The sequence below is a fragment of the Typopeltis vanoorti genome, chromosome 25 (assembly GCF_054136105.1).
Source record: "Typopeltis vanoorti isolate ZY-2024b chromosome 25, IOZ_Tvanoo_1.0, whole genome shotgun sequence".
Lineage (NCBI taxonomy): Eukaryota > Metazoa > Arthropoda > Arachnida > Uropygi > Thelyphonidae > Typopeltis > Typopeltis vanoorti.
Window position 1 is genome coordinate 44257101 of NC_143573.1, and position 17715 is coordinate 44274815.

The 17715-nt window shown below is 36.5% G+C and overlaps 2 protein-coding genes across 3 annotated transcripts in view; one reads left to right on the top strand and one right to left on the bottom strand.

Annotated features, from left to right (window-relative positions):
* Positions 1-14620, bottom strand: part of LOC150092698 (NAD-dependent protein deacetylase sirtuin-3-like) — a 143604-nt gene extending 128984 nt beyond the window's left edge. The window contains exons 1-2 of one of the 2 annotated variants that reach the window (XM_090414709.1): positions 14301-14620; positions 9458-9659 (exon numbers count right to left, since the gene is read on the bottom strand). In XM_090414709.1, coding sequence (XP_090270835.1) covers positions 9458-9659; positions 14301-14394 — 296 coding nt within the window. In that variant the 5' untranslated portion in view covers positions 14395-14620. Of the gene's footprint in view, positions 1-9457; positions 9660-13691; positions 13987-14300 lie in introns of those variants that run through there. The other variant, XM_090414710.1, reaches the window with a different exon arrangement.
* Positions 14621-14729: 109 nt separating this feature from the next.
* Positions 14730-17715, top strand: part of LOC150092699 (N(4)-(Beta-N-acetylglucosaminyl)-L-asparaginase-like) — a 131281-nt gene continuing 128295 nt past the window's right edge. Inside the window, exon 1 of the mRNA XM_090414711.1 lies at positions 14730-15216. Coding sequence (XP_090270837.1) covers positions 15069-15216 — 148 coding nt within the window. The 5' untranslated portion in view covers positions 14730-15068. The remainder of the gene's footprint in view (positions 15217-17715) is intronic.

The following is a 17715-nucleotide window of genomic DNA, read 5'->3' on the forward strand; positions in this document are numbered from 1 at the left end:
TTGTTATTATTTAAAATCATGGAACCAGCAACAAAATGAAGAAAGTATGAAGCTCAATTTAAAATAAGGGTGAGATCTTTCTGAGCAATAAATACAAAATGTTATATTCAGGCAATGACAATCAAGGAAAAGAAGGAGTAGCCATAGTATTCAACACAAAATACAAGGCTAATCTTCTTGAATGGCAGTCAGTCTCAAGTAGAGTAATGTGGGCAAATATGAGAATGGGGAACTGGACAATGAGACTTATTTGTGCCTATGGTCCCACAGAAGGTTCTACTAAGATAGAAGTGGAGGAATTTTTTGAGGCTTTAGAAAAAGCAACTGACACAATGAAAAAGGAAAAGTTGGTCCTTGTTGGGGATCTAAATAGTAGAGTAGGAAATGATTGTGAGACATACAAAAATATTTTGGGAAAATTTGGAGAAAAGAGCAAAGCTAATAATAATGGCAAATATTTGTTGGATTTCTGCTCAGGACATGGACTGATTATTACTAACACCATGTTCCAACATAAAAATGTGCACAAATTCACATGGAGAGAAGAGGCTAGGAATAAGAAAAGTCTCATTGACTATGTTATTGTTGATAGTGATGTTTTCTCCCTGGTGCAGGACACCAGAGTGTACAGAGGATTTGAAATTGGAAGTGATCACTATTTAGTCTTGAGCAGGATAAAATTGAATTTCATATTGAAAAGAATAACATGTAAGAAAGTTTTAAAGCGAATAAAAGTTGAGCAGCTCTCAGATGTGAACTGTAGACTAAAATACAGAAATATTATTGAAAAGAAAATGAAAGAGTTTGAGAACAGGAATCAAACCTTGGAGATTCAGTGGCAAACTCTGAAGGAAACATTGATCGATTCTGCCAGAGAGGCATGTGGTGAGGTTGTGTGCAAGGATAAAAAAATCAGAACTCCCTGGTGGACACAGGAAGTTAAAGAGGCAGTGAAGGAAAAGAAGAAAGCATATCAAAAGTTCCTGGCAAATAAGTCAGCTTTTACTCTTACAGAATACAGAGACAAATGTAAGAAAGCTAAACAGTGTGTAAAACTAGCTAAACAAAAGTCATGGGAGGACTTTGGCAAGAATATAGAAAATAAATATCAAGAAGGTGGCAAAATATTCTGGAGGTTGTTGAAGAAGCTTAGGAATAAAGGAAAGAGTGCTGTAAAAGGAATTAGAGATGATAAAGGTGAAATGAAAACAGGAGAAAAAGATATCCTTGAAGTATAGAGTAATTACTTTGAAAAACTGCTAAATGAAACAAGCAGTGATGACAGCACAGTGATAAAAAACACTGACCAGGCATGCAGTCAGGAATACATATCCATACTTGAAGTAGAAAAAGCCATCAAAGGCTTGAAATGTGGAAAGGCAGCAGGAGTAGATGATATTCCACCAGAAATGCTGAAGTACGGTGGTATAAGAGTCTTACAGTGGCTGCACTGCATAGTTCAGAAAGCCTGGACAGAGGGACGAATTCCCGATGATTGGAGTAGAGCTCTCATAGTACCCATATATAAAAAGGAAATAAAACTGAATGTGAGAATTACAGAGGTATTTCCCTACTGAGTGTTCCTGGCAAGATCTATGCAATTATACTTGAGAAACGGTTGAGAGGAATTGTGGAAGAAAAGCTTGGTGAAGAACAAGCTGGATTCAGGCCAAATAGAGGCTGTCAGGATCAGATCTTCACTTTACGACAAATAGTCAAGAAAGCATGGGAATATAACAAAGATCTGTATTTAAGTTTTGTCGATTTGGAAAAGGCATATGACAAGGTGCCAAGAGAGAAGCTATTCAATACGCTGCAGTTATATGGTGTCAATGGGGCATTATATCAAGCAATACGTAGTCTTTATTTGAGTTGTGAGTCAGCAGTTAGAATTGAAGGAAGTACAGGAAGATGGTTTAATGTTAAATCTGGTGTGAGACAAGGATGTACATTATCCCCTCTGTTATTCATTATCTATATGGATCACATTATGAAGGAATGTGGTATTAAACATGATATCAAAATTGGAGATGTTAATGTCAGCTCTTTGCTTTATGCGGATGATGTTATACTTCTAAATAAATCCGCTGCAAGTCTGCAAGATTCTCTGACTAAATTGAATAGCTGTTGTAATAGATATGGTATGAAGGTCAGCAATAAAAAGACAAAGACAATGAAAATAGGCAGAATCATTGAAAATGTCAACTGTGTTGTGAATGGAGAACCTGTGGAACAAGTAAAACATTTCAGCTACTTAGGCACGATTTTTACTGAAGATGGTAAACTAAATATAGAAATAGACAACAGAATCAGCAAAGCTGGTATCGTGGGAAGTCAATTGAATAAATTCATATGGAATAAGAAAGAAATTAGTCGGAACACTAAATTAGCTGTATACAAGACTGTGTTCAAACCAATTTTAACTTATGGATCTGCTGAGAGCTGGGTCAGAAGTAAAACACTTGACCAAAGACTAGAGACCGCAGATATGAGAGTCCTGAGAAAGATTAGATGCGTGAACAGATGGCATCAATGGCAATATCATATTAAAAATGAAGATATTAGGAAAGAACTTGACATTGTCAGCATCCAGGAATGCGTTAGCAGAGCTAATCTCAGATGGTATGGTCACTTAAATAGAATGGGAGAGGAAAGATTAGCAAAACAAGTGTTCTTTGCCAGGTTGGCAGGAAAACGACCCAGAGGAAGACCAAGATATAGGTGGATTGATATGGTACAAAGTGCCTTAGACGATAGAAATATAAGATCTGATAATGTTGGAGTCTTGACAAGTAACAGACTGATTTGGAGGAAAATTGTAGATAGGAAGTTAGTAATGATGTAATTTTTTCATGTAGTACTGTCATATCCTGTACACCCCTTGAGGGTACATGGCAGGAATTTGATGATGATGATGATGGTAATTGAAATGGTAAAGCAAACTAATAACTGTGCTGCTGCAAGAAAGTTTGACATAACCAAGAAGATGGTAAGAGAATGGAGGAAGAAAGAAGATATTTTAAAAAAATTGCCAAAAATCAAAAATGTGTGATGAGAACGGGGATCACCCGATGGTTGCAACGGAAAAATCACCACGTTGCAGAATGGATATTCGTACAAAGGCAGAATGGTTGCACTAAGATGGTCAAGATTGAATCTGGATGAAAGTACAGAATTTCAAACTACTTCAGGATGGTGTAATCATTTTATGAACAGACAAAATCTGGTAATATGACAAAAAACGAAAATTGCTCAAAAACTACCAGCAGATCTTGACTACAAACTTACCAGTTTCCATAAATTTATTATTCAGTTGAGACAAGAACATAAATTTCTATTGTCAAATATTGGAAATATAGATGAAACTCCTATGAGCTTTGATATGATAAGCAATAAAACAGTGGAGTCTAAAAGTAGTAAGAGTGTGCTAGTTCGAAGTACAGGTCATGAATGAATCTGAAGAACTATTTTCAACAGATGATGAAGAAAATTAATATGAAAATTGAGGTTTTTAAAAATTATTATTTGTTTCTTTAACTTACATCTATTGTAATATTTATGTAGCAAAAAATTAATCTGATTTATTTATAAACACTACCTATTTTCTTATATAACGATGTATTGTAACTACCTAAATGTTCATCCAAGAAATTAAGTTTCCCTTTTTATACTCGCCGTATTAGACGACCCATGATTTCGAGGGATCGATTTTCTGTAGTATTTGAGAGTTGTCTTATACGCCGACATATACAGTAAATTAAGTAATCCATCTGACATTTCTCTACAAGCTGTGCATAAATGTTTTTCAAGTGTTGGTTTAAATCATATCTATTCACGTACATTATGTATATCATGTAGATAATGGGTCACTAAATTTTAATATGAAATAAATATTCACTAAATATTAATATAATTCACTAAATATTAATATAATTCACTAAATATTAATATAATTCACTAAATATAAAGTCACTAAATATTATCTTTGATGGACAGCATGGATTTGCTAAAGGGAAGTCATTTTAGTAATCTACTTACTTTTTACAATAAGGTAATGACTTACTTGGACAAAGGAGATGGATACACAGTAGTATACTTAGATTTTGCAAAGTCTTTTGATAGATTACTGCATGATAAGTTAATAATCAAACTAGAGTGGAGTTGGATATTAGACTAGTGCATTGGATTGGAGATTGGCTATTTGACAGGTATCAGCAAGTTGTGTATGCGGGAGCAATATCCCAGAAGAGGAAAGTCACTACTAGTGTGCCTCAGGGGTCTGTTTTAGGGCCATTGCTGTTTAACCTGTATGTTAATGAGATTGGGGAAGACTTGGATGGGAATATTCAGTTGTTTGCAGATGATGCAAAGATGGGATGAAGTATGAGAAGTAGAGCGAATTCTGGGAATGATGCAGAGGACACTGACTTGTAGAAGTAAGGAGATTCTTGTTCCATTGTATAAGGCCTTGATTAGGCCACATGTGAACTACTCTGCACAGATTTGGTCACTTGGTTTTCGAAAGGATAAAGAGATGGAAAGGGTCCAGAGGCAACTGACTGAGGTAATCTCTGGAATGTTGAATATGAGAAAAGGTTGAGAAGATGCAATTTACAGATTCTGGTGGGTGGATAGCAGGAAAAGGGGTGATATGATAGAGACATACAAGTTGGTAAGGGGGGGGGGTGTTATAGGATTAATGTTGAGGAAATTTTCATAAAATTGTGGGAGATCAGGGGAGAACAAGAGGTCATCCCTGGAAGCTTTATAGGGTGAGTGTGAACAAAGGAGTGAGAAGCAGGTTTTTTTACATGCAGAGTTGGTAGTAGGCACAAATGATTTGGTTGATAACAAGGAAAATATAAGGATGTATATTATGAGATTGTTGAGGAAGAGTAAACGATAAATAGTGTGGTAGGAAAGGCAGTCAGTGTATTGCCTGGGTATGACAGTAATGAGCTGAGATAGCTAGTGAAGATTATGAATGAGAGATTAGCAGTTGTGTGAGGAGAAACAAATTGATTTTGTGAACATGTGGGATGAATTTGAAAGACAGATGGAGCTGTATAAAATAGACAGGCTACATTTAAATGGATTTAGTGTGAGTTCAGCTGGAGATACTGATGCTGCAACAAAGTGTGATGATTGAAGTGAATGGAAGACCTCAGGAAGGTATTCCATTCACTTCATGATGTGGAAGAGTGAAAGCTTGTGAATGGACAGGTGAGTGGCATGAGTGAGGAAAAGAAGGAACACAAGATGGACAGCAAAATTTGGGGGGGGAAGGTTCAGGATAGACAGGCTTTCACAATGTGAGAAGAGTGGATGCGAGTGTAAAAAAAGGATTGAGATGACCAGAGATTTGGGAGTAAGACAACATTTAGGTCTGGGAAGGAGTGCAAGATCAGTGATTATAGAAAGAAATGGCTGAGGGGAGGTATGGAGAAGTCAAATTCAAGAAGCAGGGTTGGTGGGACTTGTTACAGACTCCAAAATCTAGAAAATACATGCTTACAAACGCCAGAAGTTTTCAAAATAAAGATAATGAAATTTTAGTATTCATAGTTTATTTGGCTAAATATGAAAAAGACATCGTTAGATGAGGATGACATTTTGACAGAATAGAGATGGAGGGAATGATGTTTTTCATGAAGACAGACAAGGTAGAAAGGGAGGAGAAGTGTTGTTGATGGTAGCAGAGGAATTATGCCCATTTAAGATGCAAGGAGCAAATAGTGGCAGTGGTTTTGAACCAGTATGATGTGAGATGGAGGTGAACAGAATGAAATATTTAGTTGTGTATCACTATAGACCTGGTAATGTGGAAACAATCAGAAGGAAATGTATAGGCAAACTGGTCTGTCTAATAAGAAAAGGGGGTCATCATTATGGAAGATTTTAATTATGGTAATATGAATTGGTATGAATAAACAATATCTGAAACAAAGAGAATGAATTTCTTCAGGTTTTGAGTGACAACTATCTTAGGCAGTATGTAACAGAGGATACATAGGAATCAAGGGTTTAGGATATGATTATTTCATCAGAGTATGCTATTGTAAGTGATGTGTCAAATCTTCCTCTAGTTGGTGAAAGTGACAATGAAGCAATCACTTGAGTGGTACTGGCCAGCCATATAAGTACATCTGTGAGAAAAGGATATATGCAGAATCATAAGGCTGGTGATTATGACAAACTCTACAGACAGCTTGCAGTATATTAGGTAATGAGTAATTGGATGGAAAGAAGATAAATGATGCTTGGGACTTGTTCAGCAGCTATCCAGCAGAGGCAATGTGTGAGTGCACTCCCAAGGTCAGGGAGTCAAATAAGTTAGGTGTGAAATGGATGAATGAGGAGGTAAAGCATGCAGTTTGGAAGAAGGCTTTATGGAAACAGCATAAGATGAATGGGTAACAGTCGGTTGCACAAGTAGTGCAAAGAGCATGATAAGTGTATCGAAAGGGCAGTATGAGCAGCAATTAGCAAATGATGCCAAAGAAAATCTTAGGGAGTTTTTTTTTTTTTTTTTTTTAATGAATGGCCAGAAGAAGAAGAAAGAATGATTATGGAAGGATGATATTATTGGTTAGTGAAAATGGTACAAATAACCACTGAGGAAGCTATGGTTGAGATGTTAAATAAGCAATTCAAAATGGTATTTAATCCTCGTGAAAGTAACATCATGCAGAACTTGGCAATGGGGGAGGGAGGTGGAGCTGCTGATGATAAGCAAGCAGCAGGTATATGAGGAATTGAATAAACTTGACATCAATAAGGCTATTGGACTTGATGGTATACCACCACATGTGCTAAAGGAATGTGCCAGGGAGTTACCAGCAGCATTAACATAATTCTTTTGCATGAGTCTTAGACTGGCCTAAATTCCAAAGGAGTAGAAAGTGGACAAAGTTCTTCAAAGACTTCAAATTACAGAACAGTCTGCTTGTCAGGAGTTGTGATCAAGATGTCAAACAGGCTAGTAAGGACCAGATTCAGAATTGGATTTACAATAGCATGGACTTATTAAAGGAAGATCATGTTTTAGCAATCTACTTATCATAAAATAGTGACAAATGCATTGTACAAGGGAGGATGCATACACAGTGGTATATTTAGATTTTACAAAAACCTTTGACAGACTGCCACATGACAAGCTGGCAAATAAAATGTAACAGATGAGGTTGGATGGTAGATTAGTGAATTTGATTGGAGATTGGCTACTTGATAGTGCGAGTGATATCCCAGAAGAGGAAAGTCACCAGTGATGTGTACCTAGAGTCTGTTTTGGGGCCATTGCTGTTTAATTTATATATAAAATATATTGGGAAGGGCTTGCAGTGGCACACACAGAGGTGGATCCAAGGGGGCCCTGACCCTCCTTCCCAAAGAAAAAGGAAAAAAACACTAGAAAATTTTCCAAAAACCTTTACCTAATTCAAATTCATTTTTAAAAAAAAAAAGTTATGTTGTGTTGTGACTTCTATTTCTATACTAATGAATTAGCAATCATTGCAAATGCTCCATCATAGGTCGTATGCGATGCATAGTGTGTATTTTCAAATCGTCTACAAAACTCCCCCCCCCCCCCCAAGATTAAACCCTGAATATGCTACTGAGGGCTTGAATGATGATATACAGCTGTTTGCATATGACAGAAGTTGGGAACTATGAGGCATAGAATGGATGTTGTAGCCTTGCAAGTAGACTTGAATAGACTGGATGAATAGGAAAATTAGTGGTGCTACCAGTTCAATGTGGCAAAGTGTAAGGTTTTAAAATTCGGGAAGCATGGATTGAAATGCAGAATATGATTAGTAGGGGATATCTTAGAAGGGGATGGCAGAGATGAGAGATCTTGGGATAATGGTGGATAGAGACCTGAAATTTCAGGGACATTTTGCTAAAATTATGAGGGCAATACAGTGGATTATGGTAATGATCAGTGGTGAGCTATAATGGGGCTCACGCGAGCCCTTTGTTAAATTTTTCTCAAATTTGCGAACCCCTTGTTTAATAATCTTGTAGAACTAGAAAATACCACCGCGGAATGTATACATACTACTATAATTGTTACTTCAAATTCATACGGATTTTCCAATAACTATTTAAAAAATCATCTCATTGCATTTTGTTCTGATGGAGCTAGCGTGATGTTAGGAAACAAATCAGGTGTTGCAATCAAACTTCTACAAAGATTTCCCAACATTGTGATTTGGCATTGCATAGCTCATCGTTTACAATTAGCATTAGACGATTTGATAAAAAAACATTAAAGAAATAAATCATTTTGAAATATTTATGGATAAATTATATGCTTTTTATCATCACTCACCAAAAAAACAACCAGAATTAAATACAATTGCAAAAGGCCTCAGTATCGAAATTTTAAAGATCGGCTGTGTGTTTGGACCATGATGGGCAGCTTGCAGTTTACGTATGGCTCTTGCTGTGTGGAGAAATTACCCAGCTTTATGCAAGCATTTTGCATCAAACGATTAATATAAGGGCTTTTTAAACCGACTTCTCAATTTGGAATTTTTAAAAGATCTAGCATTAATGATTGATATCCTACAGGAATTATCATATCTGTCAGAAGCTCTACAGAGTCACAATATAAGTATTATTAGGGCTAAATTAGCTTTTTTTTTTTTTTTTTTTGCCCAACGATGCAAGCCCTTTGTTAAAATTTCCATAGCTCACCACTGATAATGATGCAGAGGCCATTTACATGTAGAAGTAAGAATGTTATGATTTCACTGTATAAGGAGTTTAATCAGACATATACAGATTATTTGCACTTCATCACTTGGTTTTCAAAAGGATGAAGAGATAATGGAAATGGTTCAGTGACAGTGACCAAGGTAGTGTATATATGAAGTTGTTAAAAAATGATTACCCTTTAACTAGATTAATGTGGATGAGTTTCAGAGAATGGGTCAAGAAAGGATGAAAACAAGAGGCCATTCTTGGAAGTTGTATGTGAGCAGAGGCATGAGGAGTAGGTTTTTGCGTGGAGTGTAGTAGATGTTTGGAATACACTGTCTGAAAATGTAGTGACTGTAAAGACAGTGAATATCACAATATGGCATGTTTGTGTGTGTGTCCTCCAGCAAAGATTTGGACTCCATGGAAGTCTGATAATAATATCTTACCAACATGCACATTTTGGTGCATGCTATTCACAGAAATGGGAACGTCTCTCTCTCTCTCTCTCTCCACACACACACATTTAATGTCTGTCTTGCAAACTGTATGTTTAATCATGAACTTCTAAATGAAAGCTCATACCTGTTAAGGACCCCAGGGGATCCAATTTAAAGAAGGTTCAGCTTCATGAGCAATACATCCAAATTTCCAAATAGAACAACTTCATCATTAAATTTATGCACAACAAATTTCAAATTATTATATTCATGTCTGGTTATAAGGATGCTACGATGTTCAAAATACTTGCCATAATTTTCTTTCTTGCTTTATATTTTTCTTGTTTTTATGAGTTAATAAATGAAACTGAACTATAATATCATTTATACTATTTTTAGAGACAGATTTGGCTTGCTCTTTATTCATACTGCTCTTTTCCTGTTGCTTATTTGCTTCTTTATTCAATTCATTCACTGCTGGTATTATACAAGTCCTTAAACTTTTTATGTCAACTAAAAGAAATTACAATTTATGCCATTACTAATTTTATACTCAAAACACATAACATACCTATAAATTAAAATATTGAGATTTAATGAAAAGAAATATTAATCATCTAAAGACAAAAGAGTATCAAGATATTTTTAAATATATATTTTCATTTAATCACATCAATTAAGTATCTATATGATTAATGTTTTTTTTTAAAGGTTTACTCAGAAATTTGGAAAGCCACTGTTTGATTCAGTTCTTACAAATTAATAAGGGCTCAACACTGAATTCGGAATATGTAAGTAATATTATTTATGAAGATCAGCATGTATTTATTAAGGGTGTTTTTATTTTAGTAATCTGATTGCCTAAGTAACAAGAGTAGTTTGATGAGGGAAAGGCATATATATTATTATTTTTCTCGATTTTTGCAAAAGTAATTGACAGGGTGCCGCCACATAAGTTGTTATTTAAGTTACAATGCATGAGTTTAGATATCAAGTTAGTGGATCAAGTTAGTGGATCAAACAGGATTCATTTTGCCACTGAAAAAGAAAACAATACTTGTCTTCCCTTCCTTGACACTAATTGCTCAGCCATCAAATTGATCCTTCCCCATCCTTTTCTATCTGCAAGAGACCCACACAAATTGGTTGTTAAGTCTATCAGTTTTCACATCATTATCCCCTCCCAACAGTATGATACTGTTAAGGCTTTAGTGAACAGAGCTTGAATTAAGTATTCAGGCCATACCAGCATTTCTATTGAAGTCAATCGTATCTGTCTGTATGTAACATGGAGAGGAAAGTCATTTAGCCAATGGCTTTGCTCCTCTCCACCAAAAAAAATTACTATGTGCTTCTCCTAAATCAAACCCTATCCAAAATCCAGATCATAAAAAATCTTTTGTATCCTTTACATCCAGGCAGTTCAGAAAAAAATCAAGTGTTCTAAAAAGATATACAGTGATATGAAGATTTTTTCAAAGCTTACCAAAAATTGGCTAACATTAATTTACCAAAAGATCCTCTCCCATCACTTCGATCGGGGTTTCCCAAACTGCGTTCCGCGCAAGGTGAACAAGTGTTCCGTGAGAAGTTCTAATGGAATTTGTCATTTTAGTTTTCTAAGCATTTTTCATGAATAAATATTTTATAGTGAAAATATTCTGAGGAGAATAATAATCGTGAATATGTCGAAAAGCTCAGACCCAGAACGCCTAATAACATCTGTGTAGCAAATGTCAGTGACCAAGCCGTGTATTTTTAAACATGAAAGTATTCATTAATTATCGTTAATTTTCACACATCAAAACCTTTCAATATTTGGGAAAGGGAATACCCCAGTTCAGGCCCAGTCCGAGAGTATCTGATGCCTCTAGGCAAAAAAAATTTAGGCACCCCTATACATTGTCTCTCTCTATATATATTGTCATACTCATACCAGCACACATACACCTACACATGTGGATATTTATAAAAATATCATTATGAACATTAAAAAAAATTTATTAATCAAAACCAATACATTTGTATACATATATGATTATTCCATGAACTATGTAGCAAAATCTGGAGCCCCGAAGTGTTAGCACCCTGGGCAATTGCCTAGGTTTACCTAATGATAAAACCGGTCCTGCTGCTGCTGTTTATGACTGGTCATAAAAATTGCCTGCAAGCCGATTACAACAATGGGCAGTGTATTGCTGACTTCCTCAATTCTTTCTCCATTAAAATACACTTGTTTCTCAGGAGCTTCTTTGTCTGTATGTTTGCACCTGAAAATATCTTCAGGACTGAAGCAAGGTGGTGCATCTGTTGACAACTTGTAGCAAAGGTGGACCAAGTTCTCATCACTCCTTGTCTCAGTATCTCCCACCATGCAAAGCACATTTCCTTCCGGACATGTATAATGCTATGCATTCAGGGAAGGGCCACTACCCAGACCAGTTTTGACCTTTATTGAGGTCTCATCAGTGGGAAGCAGACCCAGAAGCAATGGATCATATTTACCTATATGGGTTGCCAACCGGTGTACCACCTTATTATTATACTCTGGATTTAGAGAAAGATGCTGGAAGTTTATTTTGCACTTGGTTAGACTATAATAAATCTAGTTTAATCCTTTATCCAAGTGTGAGCAAACAAAGCTACGAAATGCCAACAGATGCACTGCCTTAGCTCAGTCCTGAAGATATTTTCGGGCACAAACTTTGTTTGCTTACACTTGGATAAAGGATTAAACGAAATTTATTATAGTCTAAGTGCAAAATAAACTTCCAACATCTTTCTCTAAATCCAGAGTAATTTAATAATAAGGTGGTACACTGGTTGGCAATTCATATAGGTAAATATGACCTCTCCATTGCTTCTGCCTTAGTGTCACCACTTCTGGGTCTGCCTCCCATTGACGAGACCTCAATAAAGGTCAAAACCAGTCTGGGTAGTGGCTCTTCCCTGAATGCATAGCATTATACATGTCTGCAAGGAGATGTGCTTTGCATGGTGTTAGATACTGAGACAAGGAGTGATGAGAACTTGGTCCACCTTTGCTATGAGTTGCCAACAGATGCACCACCTTGCCTCAGTCCTGAAGATATTTTCAGGTGCAAACTTTGTTTGCTCACACTTGGATAAAGGATTAAACTAAATTTATTACAGTCTAATCAAGTGGAAAATAAACTTCCAAAATCATAATCTTTGTCTTGCTAGGATTGAGCATATGATCAGCATGCCACCATGCAGAAGACCAGGAACAAATGTGCTGCCACACAAAACAATAGAAATCATTCTACAGCAAAATGGAAAGCAAACACGAATTTCAAAAAGGAAACAAGCAGAGGGAAAAGCAGAAAAAATGTCAAATATTACATATTACAGACAAAAAGTAATCGTAAAAACAAGTAATTGTGATAATATTAAGTATTTTTTCTTTCTTTTCGTAAAGAGAAATTATATGACCTTCCTGAAAGTAACTTTGCTTATGTAATAACTACTTTTCTTCCTATTAAACTCGATTTTCTTTTCATTTCTTCATATTACAAGTCTTCATGACCTGTAATCTATGAACTGTTACTTTTGGCCAAAATACACTACTTGAAAAGAAATGAATAGACACCCCCATGGGATGTCTGTTGACTTCATGCCACATAATGGGTCACATGTTTGTATAAATCAGAAATATGATTTCTGATTTATACAAAATTTGTATAGCCTGTATAAATCAGAAATATGATGATCCCAAGTCAGTGCAACTGTGTCCAGATGAAATTCGTGCGAGAAGGGAACTGACAGAGTTTGGAAGAGGTGTTGTAATAGAATGCCATGTTGCAGGGCAATTTGTTTGGCAAATTGTTGACAGATCGGACCATCACAGGTCAACAATAAGTGATACCATACTGAGATAAAAGCACAGGGAATCAAACTGCAAGTGCTACCCAAAATGGACGACCCACCACACTCACCGAACACAATGTTAGGGTGCTACGAAGAATAATATGTAAAAATCACATTTGTCGGCTCCAATATGAAGCTCCAAGCATCAACTGGAACATGAATCTGTACAAAAGCATTCAGAACTGAGGCTCACAACATAGGTTTCCATCGTAGAACTGCAATATGCAAGCCCCACATTATTTGAACTAACATGCATCATCATCTTTAGTAGTGCAAACAGCATGTGCAGATGTGGACACTTAGAATGCTGTGTTATGGAGTGATGAATCATGCTCCACCCACTACCAAGCAGATGGCCAAGTGCAAGTGTAGCAGATGTTCGGTGATCATCTCTTAACAGAGTGTATAATCCTACCTATGAAAGATATTGGAAGTAATTTGCAAACTTTGTTTGCTTACACTTGGATAAAGGATTAAACTAAATTTATTATACCTAACTATGAAATTGGGAGGTGGGATGTGACAGTATGATCCTGTTTTTCTTGGTTTGGCCTTTGACCTATGTATGTGGTGCCATGAAGATTGGGGTCCAAGAGGTATCTGAACATTCTGAAGAGTGCAATGCTTTCTACTCTGTGGCATTTCTACGAAACTTACCATTGTCTCTTTCAGCAAGACTTGGAACTGTTTACATTTTACAAATTTTAGTAATAAAAATGGAAAAATAAAACAAAACATCATTATTCTCGCTGATGGATAGTGAAAACTAATAAGTCATATTGCATTCTATATATTCTTCTTGTTACAATGAATAGTCATTCATGAAGTTGTCACAGATGGTATTTTTTTTCACTTAATATCAAATTTCTGTAAATATGCAACACGTCATTTCTCTTGGTGTGAAAATATTAGCTGTTATTCTTACACATTCCAATAATATCAACTAAATGTACCATCATGTGAACTGATGCGAGCAAAAACATTTCTACTTAAATAGATGTCTGCTTGGCGGCGCGCGGGTCGGTATGAAAGCATCAAACCTGGCAACTTGCTTCGTATTGCTACTAGGTCATGTGACTTCGTTACGTTTGGAAGAGAGGGCTACTGTCGTAAGGTGTTTAGGAGAATGAAACGAAACATAGTAAAAACAGCTAATAATTTCATAATACTCTGCTTTCGTTTTCTAGTTAAGTGCAGTTTACAATAAATATGTATAACTCAAGTACAGCAAGCAGCTCAATAAAACTGTTGAAATTGAAAACTTACATCCGTAGAAATATTTATACTTAAATTTTGTTAATTCATAAGCCTTGCGAGCCAATATGCATTTGGTAGTCAAGGTGTGGTAAATATAACACATGTTTAATAGTATTCTGAAAGCCAGAGACTAACTATTGCTGGCTTTTGTTGTTCACACTAATACTATACTAGTACAAAACTATATTCAAAAGACGATAACTCAAATTTTCTAGCGCAAGCTAAGCCTTGGTCATAATCCTGTTTCGAAATACTTCGATTATCGCGGCACAAATAATACGACTTAACGGAATCACAGCTACAGCAACACGACAGCGCGTTGTGGCGTGGACTTCAATAACCATGTTAAAAGTATAAAGTTCATGTTCACTGACATGTTTTTTATTTATTTTTTTTTTATATATTTAAAATGTATACATACGAAATATTAGGGTAAGCTTTCTATTATGTGCAACAAGTTTATGTGTATGTTGGGGGCGGGGAATTTGCTTTGTTAGTTGTGTTTCAGTCATACTCAAGTGTACTGTTATTTTATTTATTTTTGTAATTAAGAATCGAATACGATAAATCAACACGTTTCTATATTTGTGCTTTGCAGCTTAGAAATTATTGGAAGCAAAAGAAAAATAAATGCTTTGATTAGTGAATTTTCTGATAACAACTGGTCACATTTTTCGTAGCATTTCCCTTATCATATGATTTCGGTATACTATTCGACTAAAAAAACATGAAGTAGTTCATGGTTTCATTTAACAATTCTGAATAAAGTTAAAGAAAATGACACACCATATTGCACGTTTTATAGTTTCATTGATTGTAACCAGCAGTATTTTTGATTATCTCCAGTCTGTTACGCTTGGTGAAACTAGGAAAGAAATACCAATCGTTATAAATACTTGGGCATTTACGACTGCAACTGTAAAAGGTATGTTAATTTACTTTTAGTATTTAGTATATCGTCTTTAGTGAAGATTTAAATTACATGAAGGTTGGTCAATTGGTAGAGCCTCTGCTACTAATGGCTCACGCAAAAAGTTAAGCAACTTTGACAGCGGGAGAGGTTCAATCGTTCGATGCTGTTGGTACACTCAACCTCAATGAGTCATTGGACTCCCTTGATGTGTCACATAATAATAATTATAATAATAATTTAGGTCAGATGTTCGTTCTATGGGTTGAACAGGACTCATATTTTCATTTATCACTCAAGAATAAATCCAGAAATCGGTTTTAAAGAATCCACGCGTGAATAAGTTGGTCTTTTCACGGTATAACTTATTTAATATTGTTTCGAAAGATGTGCGTGCTACACACACACCATTTAGACACCGTCGCGTGTACCTCTTTAATTATTATCGTTAATTTGCATACTACGAGTCCCAAGACTCATCGCAGGAGGCCGTTCTACTTTACAACACTAACACGGGAGTGCACACCTGCATTGGCTAGTAGCCGAATTGCTTGTTACTTCTATATCAATGATAATTTCTCTTGTATTGTAGGCTTGTATCTGCAAACTTTATTATTATTATTACGCACAACTCCAGGGAGTCAACAGACTCATCGAGGGAGGCCCTAACATCATGTCAAGAACAACTATTCAACATTCACACAGTATCTATCTTACCTTGCCTTGAATTCATTCACAGTCATGGCATCCACAACAGACTTTGGCAGCTTATTCTACTCATTCACCACTCTCCAAGTAAAAAACCTAGCTCTAACACCCTTGCTAACCACATTCTTGCCCAGCTTCCATGTATGGCCCCTAGTCCTCCCACTACCAGTCCTATTCTCAAAAATATCTTCTGAATTAATCTTATAGAAACCATTCAGTGATTTGATTGAATGTCTCAATCATATCATCCCTTTTTCACCTATCAACAAATTTCTGCAGCTTCAAGAGGACTTGAAGATGAAGAACTTGGATGTGGTGACCGCCCAAGACAGGAAGGTGTGGAGGAGACTCATAACAAACAGTGACCCCACTTAAGTGGGAGAAGCTGCAGAAGAAGAAGAACAACAACAAATTTCTGCAGCCCACAAATCTTCAACCTGTTCTCATAAGGTTCATTCCATAGACCTGCTATCATCTTGGTCACCCGTCTCTGGATCCTCTCCACCTCCTCCCCATCAAGAAGAAACCCTGGTGCCCATATCTGGGCACAGTAGTCTAGATGGGGTCTTATCAAGGCTCGATACAGAGGAACAATAACTTATTTGTCTCTGCTTGTTATAGTATTTTTCAGCAACCAAGTGATTTGATGAGCTGATTTTGCAATGTGCCCCCTAAACTTCAACTCCCTATCCACCAACACTCCCAAATCCCTGGCCTCATCAATCTCCTGGAGTTACGGTTCCACCAATGTGATATAATGCTGCTAATCTTTTCATCCCAAAATGCATAACCTTACACTTCGCCACTTTAAATTGACATCCATTTTCCTTAGCCCAGTTCTCCAAACTATCCAAATCATCTTGCAAAATTTTGACATCCTGTGCACTCACTATTGCTCTGCCCAACTTTGCATCATCAGCAAACAAGTGAACACTTCCTCTCAGATCCTTTCCTATATCCCTGCGGCACACCACTAGTCACAGGCCGTCTTTTGGACTCTACTCCCGAATAAACTACTCTCTGATATCTGTCCATCAACCACCCTCCTATCCATCTCACCAACCCTATATCCATCCCTATATGCTGCAGTTTACTGATTAGAATTCCATGTGGTATCCTATCAAAGGCCTTATCAAAGTCCAGTAGAATCACTGTAAACCCATTACCCTTATCCAGTTCAGCCGTCACTGTGTTTAAAACATGAGCAAGTTACTGAGGCATGATCTACCCTTCACAAAACCATATTGTCCCCCATACAGTATCCCATTTTCATCTATCCAATGCTGTATTTTTCTCTTGACTAATTTCTCCAAGACCGTGACAACGAATCCTGATATGCTAATCAGTCAGTAATTTAAAACAGCAGTCTTGGAACCTGCTTTATGCAGTGGAACTATTTTCCCCTCTTTCCACCCCCTCAGGACTAACGCAGACCAGAGACTCAAATTAAACAAAATGGTCAAGGGCACTGACAGTTCTTTAGCCACTTCACGTACAACACGAGCTGGTATACCATCCAATCCCACAGATGAATTGACATTGAGGTTTTGTAATAGACTATTCACCTCCACTTCATTCACCACAATTCCCGTATAATCTATTGGTTCATTCATTCATTCCTGCAATGTCACCACCTGGATGATATACTCTTGCAAAGTGCTTGCTCAGTAATTCAACTATATCAACTGATTTGGTTACCTCCCTACCATCAGCATTCTTTAAAATCATTCGGCTATATACATTTTTTCTTTTACTTGCAACATAACATATCGAAAAAACTGTTTGGGATTCTCTTTAACCTGCATG